The sequence below is a fragment of the Zootoca vivipara genome, chromosome Z (genome assembly GCF_963506605.1).
Source record: "Zootoca vivipara chromosome Z, rZooViv1.1, whole genome shotgun sequence".
NCBI lineage: Eukaryota > Metazoa > Chordata > Lepidosauria > Squamata > Lacertidae > Zootoca > Zootoca vivipara.
The window spans coordinates 2,964,074-2,989,783 of record NC_083294.1 but is presented as its reverse complement, the minus strand read 5'-3'; the positions used below and the strand labels follow the sequence as shown (position 1 = coordinate 2,989,783).

General features: G+C 47.0%; 1 protein-coding gene across 2 annotated transcripts in view; it reads right to left on the bottom strand.

Annotated features, from left to right (window-relative positions):
* LOC118084239 (collagen alpha-1(XXVII) chain) overlaps positions 1-25,710 on the bottom strand; it is a 267,599-nt gene that overhangs the window by 95,867 nt on the left and 146,022 nt on the right. For both annotated transcript variants that reach the window (XM_060270658.1, XM_060270659.1), the window contains exons 24-28: positions 23,098-23,142; positions 19,913-19,966; positions 15,218-15,271; positions 11,946-11,999; positions 9,342-9,395 (exon numbers count right to left, since the gene is read on the bottom strand). In XM_060270658.1, the coding sequence (XP_060126641.1) occupies positions 9,342-9,395; positions 11,946-11,999; positions 15,218-15,271; positions 19,913-19,966; positions 23,098-23,142 (261 nt within the window). The remainder of the gene's footprint in view (positions 1-9,341; positions 9,396-11,945; positions 12,000-15,217; positions 15,272-19,912; positions 19,967-23,097; positions 23,143-25,710) is intronic.

Below are 25,710 nucleotides of genomic sequence, written 5' to 3'. Positions count from 1 at the left end.
TGGCCTGGAGAAGAGAAGGTTAAGGGGTGATATGATAGCCATGTTCAAATATATCAAAGGATGTCATATAGAGGAGGGTGAAAGGTTGTTTTCTGCTGCTCCAGAGAAGCGGACACGGAGCCATGGATTCAAACTACAGGAAAGAAGCTTCCACCTAAACCTTAGGAAGAACTTCCTGACAGTAAGAGCTGTTCGACAGTGGAATTTGCTGCCAAGGAGTGTGGTGGAGTCTCCTTCTTTGGAGGTCTTTAAGCAGAGGCTTGACAGGCATATGTCAAAGAACATTTTGATGGTGTTTCATGCTTGGCAGGGGGTTGAACTGGATGGCCCTTGTGGTCTCTTCCAACTCTAGGATTCTATGATTCTATACTCAGGGTAGGCTCATTGAGTTGTATCCAACTAAGTCCTAGTCAGAGCAGACTGAAATTAATGGACATAAGTTGGTCACAGATATTAACTTCAATAGGCCTACTTTGAGTAGGGCTAGTGTTGGATATAATCTATTGAAACAAATGGCCATAACCAACTTGGGTTCATTAATTCAGTGGGTCTACTCTGAACAGAACGTAGTTGGGAATGACCCTGTTATCTTTACACAACACATGGCTGGAGGAGAGTCTTTCAGACAGATGGTTTCAAACAGAAGACTGTCCTCTGCAAAGCAGGACACATGACCACCCTAGCCATCACAGGAAGAGGCTCGCAAGGAGAACTTTGAAAACATAAGACAACAATGGAATAAGATAGCATGTAATAAAACTAGCATCTGATAAAAATTATATAAATGAGAACCAGCAACACAGTCTATAAAAAGCTGAGTAGAAAATAAATGAATGGTTCAGGACTGCCAAAAGGCCAGAGGAGAGGAGGCCAAATGGAAATTGCATAAAATGTTCAAGTCCAGTCATTCTCAACTTTTATTGGGTCATGGATTCCTTGGAGAAACTGATGAAAGCGATGGATTCTCTCCCCAGAAATGGGCAGATTGACAACACGGACGAGGAGTGGGGGAGCTGTGGTCACTTCAGATGTTGTTGGGACTCTGGCTCCCATCAGCTGTAGCCCCAGGTATGATCATGAGAGACTCAGCTGAATAAACATTAGGAAGAACTTCCTGACAGTAAGAGCTGTTTGACAGTGGAATTTGCTGCCAATGAGTGTGGTGGAGTCTCCTTCTTTGGAGGTCTTTAAGCAAAGGCTTGACAGGCCTATGTCAGGAATGCTTTGATGGTGTTTCCTGCTTGGCAGGGGGTTGGACTGGATGGCCCTGGTGGTCTCTTCCAACTCTATGATTCTATGATCTGAAAGGTCACAAGTTCCACATTCCTGAAGTGGCCCAGATTTGCATCCAACTGGGAAACCTAATCCTGAACCCCAACACATATGGCCTTAATTCCAGAGAGGCTTTGGTGCATGTGCAGAGGGCATGAGCAGTCTTTGGGATGTGTTTAAAATTAATCCTTAGATTAAATCATTTGGCTGAAAATCTGGGACTCATCCAAGAGGGGGCGGGGAAGGTATTTGTGAAGAATGGAACAAAAATAGACTTCCTATACAGTCATACCTCGGTTTAAGTACGCCTCGGTTTGAGTATTTTCAGGTTGAGTACTCCGCGGACCCGTCTGGAACGGATTAATCCACTTTCTATTACTTTCAAAGGGAAAGTTCGCTTCAGGTTAAGTACGCTTCAGGTTAAGTACGGACTTCCAAAACCAATTACACTCATACCTCGAGTTAAGTATGCTTCAGGTTGAGTACTCCGCGGACCCGTCTGGAACGGATTAATGCACTTTCCATTACTTTCAATGGGAAAGTTCACTTCAGGTTAAGTACGCTTCAGTTTAAGTACTCCGAGGACCGTCTGGAACGGATTAATCCACTTTCCCTTCCTTTCAATGGGAAAGTTCGCTTCAGGTTAAGTACGTTTCAGGTTAGTACGGACTTCCAGAACCAATTACACTCATACTTCGGGTTAAGTACGCTTCATGTTGAGTACTCAGCGGACCCGTCTGGAACGGATTAATCTACTTTCCATTACTTTCAATGGGAAAGTTCGCTTCAGGTTAAGCACGCTTCAGTTTAAGTACTCCGCGGACCGTCTGGAACGGATTAATCCACTTTCCCTTCCTTTCAATGGGAAAGTTCGCTTCAGGTTAAGTACGCTTCAGGTTAAGAACAGACTTCTGGAACCCATTGTGTTTGTCAACCGAGGAACCACTGTATTAGTTTTTTTAAACAAAAAAGAAAACAAAAATGTGTTTTTCTTAAGAGGGAATGGGAAAGCGTCAACGAAATCAGAACAAAATTATATTCTTCTATCAGGAGGAATATTCATCTAAATAAAGATCGTTTCTGTCCCCTCCCCCAGAGGTTTACACGGTGTTTTCTCAATCTAATAACTATAAACATTGAAGCAGAGACCCCTACAAATCTCCATTGTTATTCTCAATCGAAACCAGATCAGCCATTAGTCTTGCCTTCAAAACTGAAATGAAACACCGACAGAATCCACATGCATCTGGCAAAAAAAGCTGTATGACTGTATTTCCACTCTGATTTGAATTACGTCCTTCGATGTGGGATCAGAAACACAGGGCATGCCCAGGAGGACAGAATCTGGAATGACTGCCCCTCGGAAACGTCACAAAACCAAAGCAAAAAGGAAAAGAATGGTGACGAAAATAAAGGCTTGTTCACATGAGACGATTAGGGTGAGCTTGGTTAGGGCAAAGCTGTGTTGCTCATCCTGTAACAATTTTACTGGGCATGTGGGAGGTTAAATACTACTACTACTACTACTACGACTACTACTACTAATAATAATAATAATAATTTATACCCCACCCAACAGTTCAGCATCAAACATTATTTATTTATTTATTTATTTATTTATTTATTTATTTATTTATTTATACCCTGGCTGGGTTTCCTCCACCACTCTGGGCGGCATCCAACAAATACCAAAATACATTAAAATATCACAGATTAAAAACTTCCCTAAACAGGGCTGCCTTTAGGTATTTTCTAAATGTCAGGTAGTTGTTTATCTCCTTGACCTCTGAGGGGAGGGCGTTCCATAGGGCGGGTGCCACCACCAAGAAGGCCCTCTGCCTGGTTCCCTGTAGCTTTGGTTCTCGCAGTGAGGGAACTGCCAGAAGGGCCTCGGCGCTGGATCTCAGCGTCCGGGCTGAACGGTGAGGGTGGAGACGCTCCTTCAGGTATACTGGACCAAGGCCATTTAGGGCTTTCAAGGTCAATACCAACACTTTGAATTGTGCTCGGAAACGTACTGGGAGCCAATGCAGGTCTTTCAAGAGCGGTGTTATGTGGTCTCGGCAGCCACTCCCAGTCACCAGTCTAGCTGCCGCATTCTGGATTAGTTGCAGTTTCCGGGTCACCTTCAAAGGTAGCCCCACGTAGAGCGCATTGCAGTAGTCCAAGCGGGAGATAACCAGACCATGCACCACTCTGGCGAGACAGTCCACAGGCAGGTAGGGTCTCATCCTGCCTCCCAAACGGAGCTGCCCTGGACACAGAATGGACCTGCGCCTCCATGGACAGCTGTGAGTCCAGAACGACTCCCGGGCTGCAGACCTGGTCCTTCAGGGGCACAGGACTAGGATGACAATTTGGTGTCATCTGCAAACTTGCTCAGGATGCCCTCAAGCCCATGTCCAAGTCATTGATAAAGATGTTGAATAAAACTGGGCCTGAGACAGAACCCTGTGGCACCCCACTAGTCACTACTCTCCAGGATGAGGAGGAGCCATGGATGAGTACCCTTTGGGTTCGGTCAGTAAGCCAGTTACAAATCCACTGAATGGTAGCATTGTCTAGCCCGCATTTTAGAGGGAAAAGGGAGGAGGAGGGAGGAGGAGAAAAGCAACTTTGGGCACCAATTCTTAAAGTTATAGTTCTTGCACCATAGTTCTATAGTTCTGTCAACACCGATTCTGGCTGGCTTGGATAGCAACCGCTCTCTGGAAGAACCCCTCACAATCAGATATAAGAGGAGAGCAGCTAACTTTGTTTAGACTAGAAAGGCTGGGTTGTTCGTCCCACACCGTTTTCTTTTATCAAACAGCTGATTTGCTAGTATTTAGAGTCCTGCAGTTTACTTTAGTGCAGGAAATGAAATTTATAGGCCACCTTGTAGACTCAACGGCTCTCCAGGCAGTCGATTAAAGCCTTGATGTTTCTCAAAATGGAACAACAGATTAGATTAGACAACTTGGCCAAAGCAAACAAGATGAATTTTAACAGGGAGAAATGTAAAGTACTTCACTTGGGCAAAAAAAATTAAAGGCACAAATAGAGGATGGGTGACACCTGGCTTGAGAGCAGTACATGTGAAAAGGATCTAGGAGTCTTGGTAGACCACAAACCTGACATGAGTCAGCAGTGTGATGCAGCAGCTTAAAAAGCCAATGCAATTCTGGGCTGCATCAAGAGGAGTATAGCATCTAGATCAAGGGAAGTAATAGTACCACTGTATTCTGCTCTGGTCAGACCTCACCTGGAGTACCGTGTCCTTTAAGCAGAGGCCTGACAGGCCTATGTCAAGAATGCTGTGATGGTGTTTCCTGCTTGGCAGGGGGTTGGACTGGATGGCCCTTGTGGTCCCAGCTCCTGCCCACCTAGCAGTTCAAAGCCACGTCAAAGTGCAAGTAGATAAATAGGTACTACTCTGGCGGGAAGGTAAACGACGTTTCCGTGTGCTGCTCTGTTTCGCCAGAAGCAGCTTTGTCATGCTGGCTACATGACCCGGAAGCTGTCTGCAGACAAACACCGGCTCCCTTGGCCTATAGAGCGAGATGAGCACCGCAACCCCAGAGTCGGACACGACTGGACCTGATGGTCAGGGGCCCCTTTACCTTTACGTTCTATTTTAGGAGAAACACGGGTAGCAGCCAATTCTCTGCAACTGCAGCATTGGGCTACCTCTGCCAAAAGGCCCCAGATTGTGCCGGGTTCACTCCATTTGCCTTCCTTCCCAGCTCAGGCTGAGCCAAGCAGGCAACTGTTGAGGCGTGGCGCCAGTGGCAAAGCTTCCCGGCTGCCCTCGCCCCAGAAGCTGTCGGAGCCACTTAATTTTGGAGAGCTGCTTTCCCAACCAACCACCAGTTTCTCTCAAAAATAAGAATGCTATTTTAATGAGGTGGAAATAAGGCAGTTAAAGGCTTTAGAAAGACCAGCGGGACTTGTCACTTTAGCAGAGCGAAAAGGTGGGTCCTGAAGGAGTTGAGCTCTTTCCATGCTCTGGGTGGCCAGATCTAATTTGCCCTGGCGAGCATGAGGCCCTGCTGTTAAATTAGGGTCACTGTGGATCATTGGGCTCATGAAATCGAGGCTGAACAATGAACTAAGGGCCAAGCTACAGGTGACATTCTTCACATGTTTAAACAATTGGGCTTAACCAGAGACCAAATAGCAAACATGCGCTGGATTATGGAGAAAGCTAGAGAGTTCCAGAAAAACGTCTACTTCTGCTTCATTGACTATGCAAAAGCCTTTGACTGTGTCGACCACAGCAAACTTTGGCAAGTTCTTAAAGAAATGGGAGTGCCTGATCACCTCATCTGTCTCCTGAGAAATCTCTATGTGGGACAAGAAGCTACAGTTAGAACTGGATATGGAACAACTGATTGGTTCAAAATTGGGAAAGGAGTACGACAAGGTTGTATATTGTCTCCCTGCTTATTTAACTTACCGTGTTTTCCCCTTTTTAATACGTAGTCAGAAAGTAAGCCATAGCAGGCTTTTAAAGCATTTGTTCAATAAAAATGAAAATAAGCCATACCTTCACGCAGCAGCGCCGCTCGCCTTGAGGCAGCGGGACCCAGCAGCAGCGCTGTCCTTGTCCTCCTGCTGCTGTTGCTGTTGCTGCTGCTGCTGCTGCCGGGCCAGGCGGAGGCGAGGCCACTGCTCGCCCCTAGGGGCTGCATGGCCCAAGGCTGAGCGGCGGCGGGAGGTCCGCGGGAGCTTCTGCACGGCTGGAGTGACGGGCGGTGGCAGGAGCGCTGCTGGCCCCTTCCGCGCCGCCGGAGCGTCGTGGGCTGCATGGCCCAAGGCAGAGCGGTGTTGTGAGACCGTGGCAACAGGCGGCGGCGGTAGCGCTGCTGAACCCTTCTGCGCCGCCGGAGCACCCGGCGAGGAGGCCTGCCTCCCCAGCGCCCGGAACCGGCGGCTGCAGAGCGGAGCGCTCTGCCGCGCCGAGTGCTCGGAGCGCCCAGCAGCGCCTTGCAGAGCGCCGAACGCTCAGAGCGCCGCAGCAGCCTGGCCTCTTCCTGCCTGCCACCCCACCGCCCGGAACCGGCAAGGAGGAGGAGAAAGGGGCGCCTGGGAAGGAGTCGGGAGGGCCCTTGCTGCATGAGCCATGGGCACCCGGCTCCTTCCAAGCGCAGTGAACGCCGCGCCTCGCTTTGAGCAAGAGGCATGAAAGGGACGCGGCGGCGAGGGTGATGGCTGCGCGGGCGGCGGCTGCGTCACGTCTCCCGGTGGCCGTGGGGGCTCTCGGTGCTGCCTTGCCCGGGCCCCGTATTCCCCGGAGGCCGGCCTCATGCGGTGGGTGGAAGGCGCGCGGGTGGCCTGTCTAAGGCCGGGCGGGATCCCTCAGCCCTCCTCATCCTCATGTGTTTATTTCGCGAAACACGCCCCCCCCAAATAAAGCAGCAGGAACCTCGGGGCGGTTGGCAGGGTGGTGGTGGGAGAAAGATTAAAAAAACCACGACAAAGGCATCACCGGGCGGAGCGCCGAGCCAGCGGCCTGGCCTCTTCCTGGCCATGCCGAGGAGGCCTGCCGCCCCACTGCCCAGAACCATAGGTACCATAAAAACATAATAAAAATAAGACATCCGCTGAAAATAAGACACCATGTGGTGTCTTAAAAAGGGGGAAACACGGTATATGCAGAATTCATCATGCGAAAGGCTGACTAGATGAATCCCAAACCGGAATTAAGATTGCCGGAAGAAATATCAACAACCTCAGATATGCAGATGACACAACCTTGATGGCAGAAAGTGAGGAGGAATTAAAGAACCTTTGAATGAGGGTGAAAGAGGAGAGCGCAAAAGATGGTCTGAAGCTCAACATCAAAAAAACCAAGATCATGGCCACTGGTCCCATCACCTCCTGGCAAATAGAAGGGGAAGAAATGGAGGCAGTGAGAGATTTTACTTTCTTGGGCTCCTTGATCACTGCAGATGGTGACAGCAGTCACGAAATTAAAAGACCCCTGCTTCTTGGGAGAAAAGCAATGGCAAACCTAGATAGCATCTTAAAAAGCAGAGACATCACCTTGCCAACAAAGGTCCGTATAGTTAAAGCTATGGTTTCCCCAGTAGTGATGTATGGAAGTGAGAGCTGGACCATCAAGAAGGCTGATCGCCGAAGAATTGATGCTTTTGAATTATGGTGCTGGAGGAGACTCTTGAGAGTGTCATGGACTGCAAGAAGATCAAACCTCTCCATTCTGAAGGAAATCAGCCCTGAGTGTTCACTGGAAGGACAGATCCTGGAGCTGAGGCTGCAATACTTTGGCCACCTCATGAGAAGAGAAGACTCCCTGGAAAAGACCCTGATGTTGGGAAAGATGGAGGGCACAAGGAGAAGGGGATGACAGAGGACGAGATGGTTGGACAGTGTTCTTGAAGCTACCAACATGAGTTTGACCAAACTGCGGGAGGCAGTGGAAGACAGGAGTGCCTGGCATGCTCTGGTCCATGGGGTCACGAAGAGTATGACACGACTAAATGACTTAACAACAACAGCCTACAAAGAAATGCTACTATTGCCTGCTAGGGAGAGAGTGCTCTGTCAATCTTCCATAAGGGTGTAGGAAGCCGCCTTACAACAAGACAGAGGGATTCCACAAGAAACAGCTGTTTCAAAGCATGGTATGATCTATCTTTCATAGTCCTGCTGGATCTCTCAATGGCTTTTGACACCATCGACCATAACATCCTTCTGGACCGTTATACAGTGTTTCCACTCCTTCCTCCTGGGCCGTGTTCAGAAAGTGGTGGTGGGGGATGAGTGTTCAGACCCCTGGGCTCTCACTTGTGGGGTGCCTCAGGGTTCTGTCCTCTCCCCCATGGTTTTGAACGTCTACATGTAGCCCTGGGAGAGATCATCAGGGGGTTTGGGCTGGGTGTTCATCAGTATGCAGATGATACCCAGCTCTACCTCTCTTTCAAATCAGAACCGGTGAAGGTCCTGTGTGAGTGCCTGGAGGAAGTTGGAGGATGGATGGCAGCTAACAGATTGAGGTTGAATCCTGACAAGACAGGAGGACTGTTTTGGGGGGACAGGGGGCGGACGGGTGTGGGGGACTCCCTGGTCCTGAATGGGATAACTGTGCCCCTGAAGGCCCAGGTGCGCAGCCTGGGAATCATTCTGGACTCATAGCTGTCCATGGAGGCACAGGTTAATTCTGTGTCCAGGGCAGCTCCCTCTGGTACGCAGGATGAGACCCTACCTGCCCGTAGACTCACCAGAGTGGTGCATGCTCTAGTTATCTCCCACTTGGACTACTGCAATGCACTCTACGTGGGGCTACCTTTGAAGGTGACCCGGAAACTGCAATTAATCCAGAATGCGGCAGCTAGACTGGTGACTGGGAGTGGCCGCCGGGACCACATAACACCGGTCCTAAGAGACCTCCATTGGCTCCAAGTACGTTTCCGAGCACAATTCAAAGTGTTGGTGCTGACCTTGAAAGCCCTAAATGGCCTCAGTCCAGTATACCTGAAGGAGCATCTCCACCCCCATTGTTCAGCCCGGACACTGAGGTCCAGCGGCGAGGGCCTTCTGGTGGTTCCCTCACTGTGAGAAGCAAAGCTACAGGGAACCAGGCAGAGGGCCTTTTCGGTAGTGGCACCCACCCTGTGGAACACCCTCCCTCCCATCGGAGGTCAAGGAGATAAACAACTACCTGACATTTTGAAAACACCTAAAGGCAGTTCTGTTTAGGGAAGTTTTTAATCAGTGATATTTTAATGTATTTTGGAATTTGTTAGAAGCCGCCCACAGTGGCGGGGGAAACCCAGCCAGATTGGTGCGGTATAAATAAATAAATAAATAAATAAACAAACCTGGATATTCCCTTTGGTTTTAATGTTGTAAGCTGCCATGGGGCCTTTTTGAGGACCAGCAACAAGGCACAAATGATTCAGCAATTCCACCCAATTGCTACATGCGCACACAAAAGCTCTTATCCCCATTTCCCGCCCTCTCTTAGTAATATTTTGACTGCATGCAGTGCCCCATGGCAATTTCTTCTTTGGGGCATGAATGGGAAAATTCTCAAAGGAAACTTTGCCAATTTAGCCACAACTTACCCGGCGACCTTTCGAACCTCCCGCTCCTATGGATCCACGAATTCCAGCGGGACCCTGGTAAAAAAAGAAAAAATGTTGGAGGTCACTTGCTTACAGCACGGGGTCACATCAGGATGCCAAAAGGTTTGAGTTCCATTACTTTTTTTAAAAGGAAGACCAAATTTAGATGAGCATATTTGAAATGGGTAATAGGGTGGGTCATAACCCCCCCCCCCGGAAAATGAAATTTTGCCTCACTACGAGTGATAAAAACATAGGAATTTGACTCCCTTTATTCTCAATATGTTAAATTTCAATCTGTAGGAGCAGGGTCTAAATATTAACCGATTTGTCCCAAATTTGAAATTTGACTATGTTTATATCATACGCCATATATATATATATATATATATATATATATATATATATATATATATATATGACCCATCCTAATGGGTAATAAAGTGCTATAAAGTGTATGTGGGGCTGGGGGACACTCTGGCCCGTGAACCAAATGTGGCCCTCAAGACTTCCCTATCTTGCCCCTCGGATGCTCCGTATACCACCCACCTCACTGTCTCTACTTCGCAACTTGTTCGTCTGGCTGAACTGTGTCTTTGAACAGAGGCTCCTCTTGGCATGGATGTAGGACGGACAAATTGTGTGTGTTTAGCGGGTGCAGAACCGTTATTTTTGCATGGCTGGGATGTAAACGACTGATCCAATGTGCTAGGCCCCTATTTGGCGCGACCCACTTTTGATTCAGATCCTACTCACTTTGCTCTCTGGCCCCGTCTGCCCCTGGCAACACAGCCCACAGAAGGCTGACTGACTGGGGCAGGATGCGGCCGCCAGGTTGTAAAAGGTTCTGTAGCCAGGGCCGCCTTAAGCATATCTCGCGCCGTGGTGCAAAGACTCCTCTGGCGCAGGGGCATACCCAGGATCAAAACTAGGGGGGGCAAGGGGCAGGGCCAAGGCATGGGAGGGGAGGGGCCACAAATTAAATTCGTCTTGCGAGGCACCACTGTATTCAGATGTAGCACTGATGGGAAGATAGGGGGTATTATTTTCTGACAATTTCTAGTTCCCATTTCCCCCCTCATCTTAAATTCAGATTTCCAAACGTACACAGCAACCCATGATTTCCTCATAAAAATCCACCCGCATTTTAGAGGGAATTTCCCCCAAGAAACAGAATTTTGCCTGCAGTTTTGACTCATGTGACCATTTTTGCAAGCGGTTTTCTCCCACCTAATACATTTTTGTGGGTTGTTTCCATTACATTTCCTTCTTATATATGGATTTTTGAACACCTTGTTTGGTTGGAGAACTGCATTGAAAAAATCTGGACAAGCGCTGTACAACTTCAAAGGGTAGCTGTTTTTGTATTGGTTTAAGAAGTGTGGATTAGGTGGTTTCTCCATAAAACGCAAGCAGGATCTAATTGATCCAGCCTCCCTAGCAGAAGATAACGTATTCTCCCTTGAATAAAATCATAGCTGCCAAGTACCCTGTTTTCCCTGGAAAACCCCCGTTTCTTCGTAGCGTTTCCAAGCAGTCCCCTGTATCAGTTCATCTCCCGTTAATCTCCTTATTCTCCTGCTGGCAGCCATTTTTTTCCTGCTTTGCCCATCTATGAGACTGGAAAATGGCAGGCGCCGGCACCAGAAGTCGCGTCTACGCATGTCCCTTCCAACTCTATGGTTCTATGTCCGGAAATGCGCAGACGCAACGTCTGGTGTCGCTATGGGCACCGAAAATGGCCAGGGCCGACACCGGAAGTCGCATCTACGCACTTCTGGACATGCGTAGACACGACTTCCATTGCCGGCGCCGGCCATTTTTGGTACCCATAGATCATACAATCATAGAGTTGGAAGAGACCACAAGGGCCATCCAGTCCAACCCCCTGCCAAGCAGGAAACACCATCAAAGCATTTCTGACATATGGCTGACAGTAACGCGTGGCCGGGTCAGCTAGTAGAATCATAGAATCATAGAGTTGGAAGAGACCACAAGGGCCATCCAGTCCAACCCCTGCCAAGCAGGAAACACAATCAAAGCATTCTTGACATATCGCTGTCAAGCCTCCGCTTAAAGACCTCCAAAGAAGGAGACTCCACCACACTCCTTGGCAGCAAATTCCACTGCCCAACAGCTCTTACTGTAAGGAAGTTCTTCCTAATGTTGAGGTGGAATCTTCTTTCTTGTAGCTTGAATCCATGGCTATCATATCACCCCTTAACCTTCTCTCCTCCAGGCTAAACATACCTAGCTCCCTAAGCCGTTCCTCATAAGGCATCGTTTCCAGGCCTTTGACAATTTTGGTTGCCCTCCTCTGGACACGTTCCAGCTTGTCAGTATCCTTGGCTTTTTGAGCTGCTGAATCACACTGTTGACTCATGTCACCCCTTAGCCTTCTCTTCTCCAGGCTAAACATACCCAGCTCCCTAAGCCGTTCCTCATAAGGCATTGAAGCGACACCGGAAGTTGCGTCTACACAGCGTCCGGTGTCTCGTGGCTGCTGCTCCCGGATTTTGCAGTCCAGGACTTGGCAGGTATGAAGAAAATATGTAGGGGTATGAAAGACATTGGGGAGCAGCAAGGAAAATAGGCGTGACTTACGGGCTGTCCAGGGGCCCCCGATTCACCAACTGCTCCAGGTATTCCAGGGTGCCCCTATATAACAAAGGAGAGAATGCATGAAACTCTGCATAAGACGTCTGTATTCATATCCAGATGCAATTCACCCATCTCCATGCTGCGCCATATTTTTCCGTGTATAAGACATTAGGGTGATGACTTTTTCATTCCCCCCCCCTCAAAAATTATGTCCTGTAGAACAAATGGATGAACATTTGCCTATGAATGACTAAACTGAGGTACATTCCATTGAAATATTTTTAAAGGTAACGCACACACCGTTTTAAATTTTTTTTTTTTTGGTATGCCATTTTACCATTTCATAAAATTGTATTCACAATTCTATATAGATTTTGTATCAAATTTGGACACAATGCCACATTCCACAATGGGGAGTGTTCTTAGCAACATAGGCTACACAAATGTCACAGCTGCGCAACGTAAAAGCTCCTTTTGGGGACCTCAAAACTCAGCCAGCAGACCCTGCCGGGCGTGCTGGGAAAAGAACCTACAGGAGAGGTCGCAAAAGATCGCCCTCTAGCGGCGTCTATACTGTTACTGCAGCTAAAAAAAAAGCTTCCTTGTGTGTTTGATGACCCTATAGAATGTTGTATATATGTGACTCTCAAGCTTGGGTTCAATTTTATATCTGCCTACAGTGACTTCAAAAATGGTCCCAAAACTGATAAATAAGATTTTTAAAATCATTTTGTGTGTGAGTTTTTTTTATCAAATCTCTTTGAAAGTCCGAGTTTATCTGATCTTTAATGAAAGCTCATCAAATTATGATACAGGGAAATGCAGTTGTAAAAAAGTCATCACCCTACTTGTCACGCAGACAACCACTTCTGTGCCTGCGTCGGAGGTGGTATTGTGGGCGTCACGCACTGAATACTCGTGTCGGGGCTGAGAGTTCAGCCCCTTCACTATTGAGGGTTTTTTTTGCCGCGTACGTCAGACTGGAGCTGACCTATTCAGTCGGCCGGGGGCGTGACCAGCCACTCTTAAGCAGAACCTGGCCTCTTTGCCCCTGCTCGCCAGCGCAAACAGTTCACCCACCCGCCCGCCCTTTTGGCTAAGCTGACACTGCTATGGACTTCGGTTGCTTGCCTGGTTGGCCAGGGGCCTGACAGGACTTTTCCCACTTGGGCTAGCCAAGATGGTTTTTCCGCCTACCTCGTATCAATCCGTCACAACTACCGTATTTCTCTGAAAATAAGACACCGTCTTATATTTATTTTTCCTTAAAAAACAACACTATGGTTTATTTTCAGGGGGTGTCTTATTTTTTTTGCTCCTGCTGTGGCCGGCATTGCTGCTGCGCCTATCACTATGTCTTATTTTCGGGGTATGGCTTATATTCCTTGAATGCTTAAAAATTATGCTATGGCTTCTTTTATAGCAGCAACAAACAGACAACACGGTAATGTTAGCAAAACAATGAAAAGGTAAACAACCGTGAAGTGCAAATATTTAAATGTATATTCACTGACAACCTTCACATATACAACAAGATTCAAAAATGTGTACAAAATCTCATGCTCGAAGTCTTAAAAGTCCAGTATAAAGTGCAATAATCGAGTCCGATAATAAAGTGCTACGATGTATCATGTGATCTTATCTTTTCCCATGTGTTATTATCTCATCGGACTCTTATCAGACTTGATTATTGCACTTTATACTGGACTTTTAAGACTTCGAGCATGGCTTATTTTATGGCTACGTCTTATTTTCGGAGAAACAGGGTATTGGTTTGGCGGTTAGGCATTGGATATTACAGTAAAAAATGAGCGGGGGGCAGGCACGTAGCGCCATCACTTGCCCAGGAAATGGAGGAGTATTCCATTAAAGGTTTCCGGGGGCGGGGCTTGGTCCAGAGCCTGGCGAGGCCAGGGCCATAAGGCACGCCCCTAACGGTGATCACAGGAGGAGTTTCGGTTGATGTACATCACTGAGCTCCTTACTGGTGGTTAACTTCTCCCAGACTCCAACACACGGGTTGGAGTCGGACATAGTCGGTTAGGATCCAATGCCTAAGGCAATACAGTGGAACCTCGGTTTATGAACACCTCGGTTTATGAATTTTCGGTTTATGAACGCCGCGGACCCATCTGGAACGGATTAATTCACTTTCCATTACTTTTAATGGGAAAATTCGCTTCAGTTTATGAACGCTTCAGTTTATGAACAGACTTCCGGAACCAATTACACCCATGTTTCAGTTTATGAACGCTTCAGTTTAAGTACTTCATGGACCCGTCTGGAACGGATTAATCCACTTTCCATTACTTTCAATGGAAAAGTTCACTTCAGTTTATGAACGGTTACTCCGCGGACCGTCTGGAACGGATTAATCCACTTTCCATTACTTTCAATGGGAAAGTTCGCTTCAGTTTATGAACGCTTCAGTTTATGAACAGACTTCCGGAACCAATTGTGTTCATAAACCGAGGTACCACTGTACAGTGGTAACTCGGTTTACAACCACAATTGGTTCCGGAAGTCTGTACTTAAACTGAAGCGTACTTAACCTGAACTTTCCCATTGAAAGTAATGGAAAGTGGATTAATCCGTTCCAGATGGGTGCACGGAGTACTCAACCTGAAGCGTACTTAACCCGAAGTATGAGTGTAATTGGTTCTGGTAGTCTTAACCTGAAGCAAACTTTCCCACTGAAAGTAATGGAAAGTGGATTAACCTGTTCCAGACAGGTCCGCGGAGTACTTAAACTGAAGCGTACTTAACCTGAAGCAAACTTTCCAATTGAAAATAATGGAAAGTGGATTAATCCGTTCCAGATGGGTCCGCGGAGTACTCAACCTGAAGCGTACTTAACCCAAAGTTTGAGTGTAATTGGTTCTTCTGGAAGTCCGTACTTAACCTGAAGCGAACTTTCCCATTGAAAGTAATGGAAAGTGGATTCATCCGTTCCAGACAGGTCCGTGGAATACCCAACCTGAAGCGTACTTAACCCAAAGTATGAGTGTAATTGGTTCTGGAAGTTTGTACTTAAACTGAAGCGTACTTAACCTGAAGCGAACTTTCCCATTGAAAGTAATGGAAAGTGGATTAATCCATTCCAGATGGGTCCGCGGCATTCGTAAATCGAAAATTAGTAAACCGAGGTTCCACTGTAAAGTTGTGGCCTTTTTGCCCATTTAAATCTCTCTTTTGTGTCTGGTGTTTTATTTCCATGGGGAGGGAGGGCCATTGCCACACAAAAGGAGGCGAGAGAATGCAGACTTACTCCTTACCATCGATCCCTTGGCGCCTGGCGGTCCTGGAGGTCCGACTGCACCTCGATCCCCCTAAGGGAGACAGGTGCACAAAGAAGGAAGAGTAAGAAGTTCTGTTAGCAAACCATGTCCCAAGGAATGGTGGAGGGACTTGTAAAACTGTTGTAACCCCCCCCCTTTTTTATTAAGATAACAGTTATTACGATATATCATAAATTAAGGGGGGGAAAGGCATTAAAGTACATTCATATGAAGATAATATTACAGTGGTACCTCTTCTTACGAATAACTCTACTTATGAATGCTTCTACTTACGAACCGAGCTCCGTCCGCCATCTTGGATGCGGTTTAGATAGGATTTTTTCTACTTACGAATTTTTAGACTTACAAATCCCCCCCAATGCATTCCTATGGGATTTGACTTACAAATATTTTTGACTTACAAATGTGCATTCGGAACGCATTCAATTCGTAAGTCGAGGTACCACTGTATATAGCTTAGAAAAGAAAGAAAAGAAAAGAGAGAAAACCTAAGAGAAATAAAAAAATCGGAAAATTAGCAATTTTAGAAAAAGGCATAGAAAGAATAAGAAAAATATAAAGAATAGGTTTTAGGCAAAAGAGTTCAGGTCTTAGCCAATACTTCCACCGCCTTCTACACAGTAATTTACATTGTACTCGTTAAATTTCCTGTCTTTCCGTAAACGATTACAAGTCAAGCATATATACTAATCTACACATATGTTTTTAATTCTCCCATCTTGCAAGGTTAATCTAAACATAACCATCTTCTATTCCCCATGGCCGTTTTCTTTAAATATTCACTTAAGCAATCCCATTGTTTTTTTGCTCTCATCTTTGGGTTTTGGTCGTATTAAATCTGTAAGTTTCACCAGTTCCAAGTATTCACATTAGGGTGATGACTTTTTCATCCCCCCCCCTCAAAAATGATTTCCTGTAGCACAAATGGATAAACTTTTGCCTTTTAATGACTAAAATGAGATATATTCCATTGAAATATTTAAAAAAGGTCATGCACTAACCGTTTTCAATCTTTTGGTATGCCGTTTGACCATTTCATAAAATTGTATTCACAATTCTCTATATACCGTGTTTCTCCAAAAATAAGACACCGTCTTATATTTATTTTTCCTCAAAAAAACCACATGGTGGCTTATTTTCAGGGGATGTCTTTTTTTAAAATTAAGTATGGTACAGTTTAACCTACAAGATTTAAACTGTACCTACAAGGTTAAACTGCCTATCACTATGGCTTATTTTCGGGGTATGGCTAATTTTCGGGGTGTGGCTTATTTTGGGGGTATGACTTATTTTTGGGGTGTGGCTTATTTTTTTGGAGAAACACGGTATTTCGTATCCAATTTGGATATGAAATGCCACATTCCACAACGCCACATTCCACAATGGGGAGTGTTCTTAGCAACATAGGGTATACAAATGTCACACCTGCGCAAGGTAAAAGCCCCTTTTGGGACCTAAAAACTCAGCCAGCAGACCCTGCCGGGCATGCTGGGAAAAGAACCTACAGGAGAGGTCGCAAAACATCGCCCTCTAGCGGCGTCTATACTGTTACTGCAGCTAAGAAAAGCTTCCTTGTGTGTTTGATGACCATATATAATGTTGTATATATGTGACTCTCAAGCTTGGGTTCAATTTTATATCTGCTTACAGTGACTTCAAAAATGGTCCAAAAACGGATCAACAAAATTTTTAAAAATCAATTTGCGCGTGAGGTTTTTTAAAATCAAATCTCTTTGAAAGTCTGAGTTTATCTAATCTTTAATGAAAACTCATCAAATTATGATACAGGGAAAGGAGGTTGTAAAAAAGTCATCACCCTAATACACAATTTCACTTAAATGTGTGGTGCCTTGGAACGTAGCCCCTGCGTAAATTGAGAGATTCCTGTATACGTAAAATAAAAATGGGTTGTATCCAACTAAGTTCTACTCATAGGAAATTCACTGAAATTAATGAACCTAAGCTAGCTGTTGCCACAAATTCCAATGGTTCTACTCTTAGTAGCACAAACACTCTATACAACCTAAAAATAATATTGGGTAAAGGTAAAGGTAAAGGGACCCCTGACCATTAGGTCCAGTCGTGACCGACTCTGGGGTTGTGGCACTCATCTCGCATTATTGGCCAAGGGAGCCGGCGTACAGCTTCCAGGTCATGTGGCCAGCATGACAAAGCCGCTTCTGGTGAACCAGAGCAGCACACGGAAATGCCGTTTACCTTCCCGCTGGAGCTGTCCCTATTGATCTACTTGCACTTTGACGTGCTTTCGAACTGCTAGGTGGGCAGGAGCTGGGACCGAGCAACGGGAGCTCACCCTGTCGCAGGGATTCGAACCGCCAACCTTCTGATCAGCGAGCCCTAGGCTCTGTGGTTTAACCCACAAGTGGTCCCTATTTATCTACTTGCACTTTGATGTGCTTTCTAACTGCTAGGTTGGCAGGAGCTAGGACCGAGCAACAGGAGCTCACCCCGTTGCAGGGATTCGAACCACCGACCTTCTGATCAGCAAGCCCTAGGCTCTGTGGTTTAACCCACAGCGCCACCTGCGTCCCCTTATTTTTGGGTAAGGGGGAGCCAAAAGCCAGCTCTGAAAAGTTGAGTGGAAATCGTGTCCTCCCTAAAAGAGGGCATGTGTTGCGGTGAGACCTGGAGACCGACCTTCTGTGTTGTGGGTGGGTAAGATTGGTCAGCCACAACACCTGATTGGTCGGTCCCTTGATGTTGGGTTCAATTGGGCCAATGGGGCGCAGTCCAAATGGATCGAGGGACCTATGAGCGTCCCAGAGCGTCCTCTTTCGGCGCGTGCTTTTGGAACACCTGCCTACCTCTCCCTACTTTTAGGGCTTGTTGCGCTTGACCTTGCTATGCTGTCATGTGTCGTCGTCCCTCATTGGGACAGGGGCACGTCATGAATTCCCCCCACTTGGCTGATTGGCTGGCGCCATTTGGGTTTCGCCTGCCACATAGCAAATCGTCACAACTTTGTTGGATAGGGTTGTGGATAGGGTCTGGTTCAGGTGATAGGGATGGGGGAACGCTCTCGCCATCCCAATATGAAGGGTATTCCGTTAAAGGAATCCAGGGACTCAAATGGTTTGGTCAACCCCCAAAAGGGGTTTGTGCACATGCCTAAGTCCAGGGGAACATCTGGGGGTGGACATACTCTGCTCCTGGCTCTCCGCCTATCCAGGTGTTCACCCTTGGCTGACCGATGCTGGTGCCCTGGGTCAGCGCTACCTGCAAGGGTGCAGGGAGCTAGTCGAACAAGAGCCTATGCAGCCACAACCAAGTTGTGGCCTAAATTCTGCCAAAAACCCAGGGCCGTCCTTTCCATTTGGCTTAGTGGCACGGTGCGCCAGGGCGCCTCCCCATCAGGGGCGTTGGGCTGGGGCGCCCAGCAGCCCCATGCGCTGCTCATATTTGGGGCGGCGGGAGCAGCGCCTGAAAGGGCTCCTTTCGGTGCGCTGTTCCCGCCAAATCCCCTCACAACAGCAGGCTTGCTAGCCGTCGTTCCAACGGCGCCTAGCAAGCCTGCCCAGACGAGGGGACGTGGCGGGAGCAGCGCCGGAAAGGGCTCCTTTCGGTGCGCTGTTCCCGCCACATCCCCTTGCAACAGCAGGCTTGCTAGCTGCCATTCCAGGGGTGCCAGAGGGATTTTGCACCACGCCGCTGAATACCCTTAAGACGGCCCTGCCATTGGCTGACCTATGCTGTTGCCCTGCGTCAGCGCTACCTGCAAGGGTGCAGGGAGCTAGTCGAAAAAGAGGCTATGCAGCCACAATCAAGTTGTAGCCGGAATTCTGCCAAAAACCAAGCTAAAATTGTGAATTTATTTAGGGGGGAGGTCTCTGGGTCTGAACACACAAATAAGGAAGGCAGGGACATCTTAAGGGTATCCAGCGCCGTGGTGCAAAATACCTCCTGCGGCCCCCCCCCGCTTGCTAAGTGCCATTGGAACGGCAGCTACCAAGCCTGCTGTTGCAAGGGGGCGTGGCGGGAACAGTGCACGGCGGAAGATACAGCCGACCGCCCCCTGCAAGTGTGAAGGAGGAGGGGCAGTGGCAGAAGAGGGGCAGTGGCCGCCTCAAACATGAGCAGTGTGCGGGGCTGCTGGGCGCCCCAGCCCAGCGCCCCTGATGGGGAGGCGTCCTGGCACAAAATACCTCTGGCGCCCCCACACTTGCTAAGTGCCATTGGAACGGCAGCTAGCAAGCCTGCTGTTGCAAGGGGATGTGGCGGGAACAGCACACCGAAAGGAGCCCTTTCGGGTGCTGCTCCTGCCGCCCCCCCCCTGCAAGCCTGCTGTTGCGAGGGGGCGTGGCGGGAACAGCGCATGGCAGAAGATACAGCCAACCGCCCCCTGCAAGTGTGAAGGAGGAGGGGCAGTGGCAGAAGAGGGGCAGTGGCCGCCTCAAACATGAGCAGCACGCGGGGCTGCTTGGTACCCCAGCCCAGCGCCCCTGATGGGGAGGCGCCCTGGCGCACCGCGCCACTAAGCCAAATGGAGAGGACAGCCCCGAAATAAGGAATTCTGCTGGATCAGGTCAAAGCCAGCCCCCCAACCCAGCATCTTGTTTCCTCTTCTGGAAAGCATCAAGCAGGACTCTCCACACTCATGTCCCTCATGTCTGCAACACAATACAGTCAGTCCATTTAGCAACCCATTCTTACCTTGTCCCCGACTATTCCAGGCTCTCCTACTGGACCGATGAACCCCATCAGGCCCTGAAGAGAAGAAAAAGAGGGCGGCATGGGGTCGGGGCATGGAGGGGGGGCAGAGAGAGAGAGAAGAAAAACAACAGAATCAAATCAAATCAAAAGTTTATTGAATGGTCACAGACCAATTCGACTCACGTGGCGAGTCGGCAGAGCATAACATACGGTAGAAAGATAACAGGAACAATTTCAGTACAAGTTGATCAACAATTACACTTTAGAGTTTGAAAACAGAAGATTAAATGTGAGCATTCCCCTGCCAATTGCCGTTGGGAAACTCTAGTTTCCTATGTTGAATAGCAGAAACACAAAATTTTGCAACATTGGTCGTGATTTCGGGGTCCTTGTCTTCCACCAGGGCTCTCAGGCGTTGGGGTTCTGGTTCATACTTCAATTTTTGTAAAACTGGGGTAATAAATGTAAATCCTCGTAGAGGCTGCAGTATAGCAATACATGTGTTTTTGTTTCTACTTCTGATGAGCCACATGAGCAAATAAGTGTCTCATAAGGTTTGCCCTCGTACCTGCCTTGCAACAGGGGAGGGGAGTACATTAAATCTGGCCATGGAGAAGGAATGTCTATTGTTGTTGTTGTTTAGTCGTTTAGTCGTGTCCGACTCTTCGTGACCCCATGGACCAGAGCACGCCAGGCACTCCTGTCTTCCACTGCCTCCCGCAGTTTGGTCAAACTCATGTTCGTAGCTTCGAGAACACGGTCCAACCATCTCGTCCTCTGTCGTCCCCTTCTCCTAGTGAGGTCTGGTCAGACCTCACCTGGAGTACTGTGTCCAGTTCTGGGCACCACAGTTCAAGAAGGATACTGACAAGCTGGAACGTGTCCAGAAGAGGGCAACCAAAATGGTCAAAGGCCTGGAAACGATGCCTTATGAGGAACGGCTTAGGGAACTGGGTATGTTTAGCCTGGAGAAGAGAAGGTTAAGGGGTGATATGATAGCCATGTTCAAATATATGAAAGAATGTCATATGGAGGAGGGAGAAAGATTGTTTTCTGCTGCTCCAGAGAAGCGGACACGGAGCAATGGATTCAAACTTCCACCTAATCATTAGGAAGAACTTCCTGACAGTAAGAGCTGTTTGACAGTGGAATTTGCTACCAAGGTGTGTGGTGGAGTCTCCTTCTTTGGAGGTCTTTAAGCAGAGGCTTGACAGGCATATGTCAAGAATGCTTTGATGGTGTTTCCTGCTTGGCAGGGGAAAAAAAGTTTTAGCCAATAGTGCCTCTAGAGTCCACAGCCGCGCACTGACAGGTATTAGTCCAACTTCTATATGGACTGCTATATTGGAAACGCAGGGGAGGGGGGGTTATCCCTAATAGGCAAAGGAAAAATTGAGTTTGAAATGCCTCCAGGGGAGCGAAATTTTTGAAACTGCAAACAGAATGGATTTTCTGGTTTGCTCAAGTCCAAGCTATTAACAGAGAAAGAGACAATGCCCTCCTTGTGGGATGCATTAGCCCGGTACCCCTTCAAAACTGCCCACAACCTCTTCTTGGCTACTGGCAGAGACACAATTGCTCCCAGACTGTGACCACAGCAGCTCAGCCAGCTGGTCCCACTTTAAAACCGCAGTTGGGCCTTTGAAGCTCGGCGCCTGCGGGAGCCACAACACACAACAGACCAGGAACAAATTACAGGCAGTGCCACAACCCTAAGCTACAGAGAGAGAGAGAGAGAGAGAGAGAGAGAGAGAGAGAGAGAGAGAGAGAGGTGGTGCTATATTTATGATTCCCCCCCCTGCTACATATTTCTTCTCTTTAATCTAAGCTAAGGGCTGCAAAAGAAAACATAGGAATCTGATGAGTGCAATAGAATAGCTATTCCTGCTGCAGCAATCGAAGAAGGAGGGCCTTGAACTCATAAAGTTGCCATTGATAGCCATAGAATCATAGAGTTGGAAGAGACCACCCCCTGCCAAGCAGGAAACACCATCAAAGCATTCCTGACATAGGCCTGTTAAGCCTTTGCTTAAAGACCTCCAAAGAAGGAGACTCCACCACACTCATTGGCAGCAAATTCCACTGTCAAACAGCTCTTACTGTCAGGAAGTTCTTCCTAATGTTGAGGTGGAAGCTTCTTTCTTGTAGTTTGAATCCATTGCTCATGTCCGCTTCTCGGGAGCAGCAGAAAACAACCTTTCTCCCTCCTCTATATGACATCCTTTGATATATTTGAACATGGCTATCATATCACCCCTTAACCTTCTCTTCTCCAGGCTAAACATACCCAGCTCCCTAAGCCGTTCCTCATAAGGCATCGTTTCCAGGCCTTTGACTATTTTGGTTGCCCTCTTCTGGACACGTTCCAGCTTGTCAGTATCCTTCTTGAACTGTGGTGCCCAGAACTGGACACAGTACTCCAGGTGAGGTCTGACCAGAGCAGAATACAGTAATACTATTACTTCCCTTGATCTAGATGCTCCTCTTGATGCAGCCCAGAATTGCATTGGCTTTTTGAGCTGTTGCATCACACTGCTGACTCATGTCAAGTTTGTGGTCTACCAAGACTCCTAGATCCTTTTCAAATGGACTGCTCTCAAGCCAGGTGTCACCCATCCTGTATTTGCACCTTTCATTTTGGAAGGACAGATCCTGAAGCTGAGGCTCCAATACTTTGACCACCTCATGAGAAGAGAAGACTTCTTGGAAAAGACCCTGATGTTGGGAAAGATGGAGGACACAAGGAGAAATGGACGACAGAGGACGAGATGGTTGGACAGTGTTCTCGAAGCTACGAACATGAGTTTGACCAAACTGCAGGAGGCAGTGGAAGACAGGGGTGCCTGGCGTGCTCTGGTCCAGGGGTTCACGAAGAGTCAGACACAATTAAATGACTAAAAAACAGCAAGGTATCTTTAGGCATACATGCTCCACACATGGTCACATCGCATTGTGAGTTTTGGAGTATTTCAATCGACATATAACCATTTCCTGTTCAAGCACCATGTACATTTTTATAACTGCATTTTATTCACTTCAGGGAATTGCTGCTCTAATAAGACAACATTTTCAGATCCAGAACGGTGGCTTACCTGGACAGCCATCAAAGCTCCTGTGAACAAACAAATCACTACCATTCCACGGGGTCAAGGAGAAATGAGCAAAATGCTCCGCAAGACATTTACCTGATCACCAACTTTTCCCGGTCGCCCTGGATTCCCTGATTCACCCTGAATCAAGACAAGAGAGAAGCAGCAGAATAGGATTACTACTTGCCGTTCATATGACACTTACAATTTTGCAAAGTGTTTTGCAGACTTATGACTGGGACAGACAGGTTTGTTCATGAATGTAAAGTTCAAAGAAGAATCCTTATTCACTAGACTCTCTGCTTCCCAAGTGCCTTCCAAATTTAATAATAATAATAACAATAACAATAATAATAATAATAATAATAATAAATTGTTATTATTTATACCCCACATATCTGGCTGGGTTTCCCCAGCCACTCTGGGCGGCTTCCAACCGGATATTAAAAACAGTACAGCATCAAACATTAAAAACTTCCCTACACAGGGCCGCCTTCAGTTGTCTTCTAATATTTATTATTTATTTATTTATTTATTTATTTATTTATTTATTTATTTATATCCCGCCCATCTGGCTGGGTTTTCCCCACCACTCTGGGCGGCTTCCAACAAAGATTAAAATACATTACAATATCAAAGATTAAAAACTTCCCTAAACAGGGCTGCCTTCAGTTGTCTTCTAAATGTAAAATAGTTGTTTATTGCCTTGACATCTGCTGGGAGGGCGTTCCACAGGGCGGGTGCCACCGCCGAGAAGGCCCTCTGTCTGTTTCCCTGTAACCTCACTTCTCTCAATGAGGGAACCACCAGAAGGCTCTCGGTGCTGGATCTCAGTGTCCGGGCTGAATGGTGGGAGTGGAGACATTCCTTCAGGTATACTGAACCGAGGCCATTTAGGGCTTTCAAGGTCAGCACCAACACTTTGAATTGTGCTCGGAAACGTACTGGGAGCCAATGTAGGTCTCTTACGACCGGTGTTATGTGGTCTCGGCGGCCGCTCCCAGTCCAGTCTAGCTGCCGCATTCTGGATTAGTTGTAGTTTCCGGGTCACCTTCAAAGGTAGCCCCACATAGAGCGCATTGCAGTAGTCCAAGCGGGAGATAACTAGAGCATGCACCACTCTGGACCTGCGCCTCCATGGACAGCTTGAGTCCAGAATGACTCCCAGGCTGTGCACCTGGTCCTACGGGACCACCTCTCCTGGTATGCCCCGCGGAGGACCTTAAGGTCCGCAAACAACAATATTCTGGAGATCCCGAGCCATAAGGCCTCATCCAGGGCCAGGGCCTTTTCGGTTTTGGCCCCAACTTGGTGGAACACTCTTTCCCAGGAGACCAGGGCCCTGCGGGATTTGTCATCTTTCCGCAGGGCCTGCAAGACAGAGCTGTTCCACCTGGCATTTGGGTTGGATTCAGTGTTTTCCTCCCTCATGGTTTGGATTAAGGACTACTTAAACTGAGGCTGCATTTTAAATTTTAATATTCTCTTTTAATCTGTATTTTAATTCATTGTTTTCTTTTCTTTTACGTCTTATTGTAATTTTATTGGTGTCAGCCGCCCTGAGCCTCGTTTTGACTGGCGAGGGCGGGGTATAAATAAAATATTATTATTATTATTATTATTATTATTATTATTATTATTATTAGCACCTACCCCCAAAATTTATAGAGTAGCAGAGATTTAACCAAGCTGCAATGATGCTGAAAATAGTGCAAGGGGCATGGTTGCCTGGCAGGAAAGCATCCAATTAGCACGGCATTTACACAGGAGTTTGCAGTGGGGGGTGGGGTGGGAATGGGAGTAGGGTGGGTCATAAATTTTTTTTTACGGAAATGTTTCCTCCCTTGATCTTATCTCAGGCGTATGGTATAAACATAGTCAAATTTCAAATTTGGGACAAATTGGTTAATATTTAGACCCTCCAGATTGAAATTTTGCCTCACTACGAGTGATAAAAACATAGGTATTTGACTCATTTAATTCTCAGGATGTTAAATTGTGAACTAATAAACCTAAATTTTAGGTTTTATGTAGAGCAATAATAGTTGCATACTATTATTTTCTGCAATCTTTATTTATTTAAGATCAAACATGTTGATAATTGACATGAAAAATGGTAGGAGGTTACTAGTAGGAGATGACTAGAGCATCTAGGATAGTTATTGGAGACGTGATGCTACCATGAAAACAACAATGAACAATCGCTCTAAATTCCCAAAACAAGAGACTAAGGACTTTGCACCAAAATAGACATGAAAAGCAAGGGGTGAGATGGCTGGAGATCGCTTGATCATGTGAGATAAGAATCCAGTGTCCTTATTCAGACCAGGTCTCAAGCTTGGTAATGAGTTGCAATTCAGCAACTTCTCTTTCCAGTCTGTTTCTGAAATTTGTCTGTAATAAAACAGCTACTTTGAGAACTTATATAGAATGTCCTGTGAGATTGAAGTGTTGTCCTACTGGTTTCTCTGTCTTGTGATTCCTGATGTCAGATTTATGTCCATTTATCCTTTGGCGTTATACATGATCATTATACATGATCAAGCGATCTTCAGCTATCTCACCCCTTGCTTTTTCATGCGAGACCATTTGCAGTCGTTTGTAGTCGTCAACAGCTATCAGTCAGTCAATCACCCATTTCCACCACCCTTCTGAGTGATACCCCTCCCCACCCTTTCTCTACATATAAGCGTCTAGGGACTTCTCTTT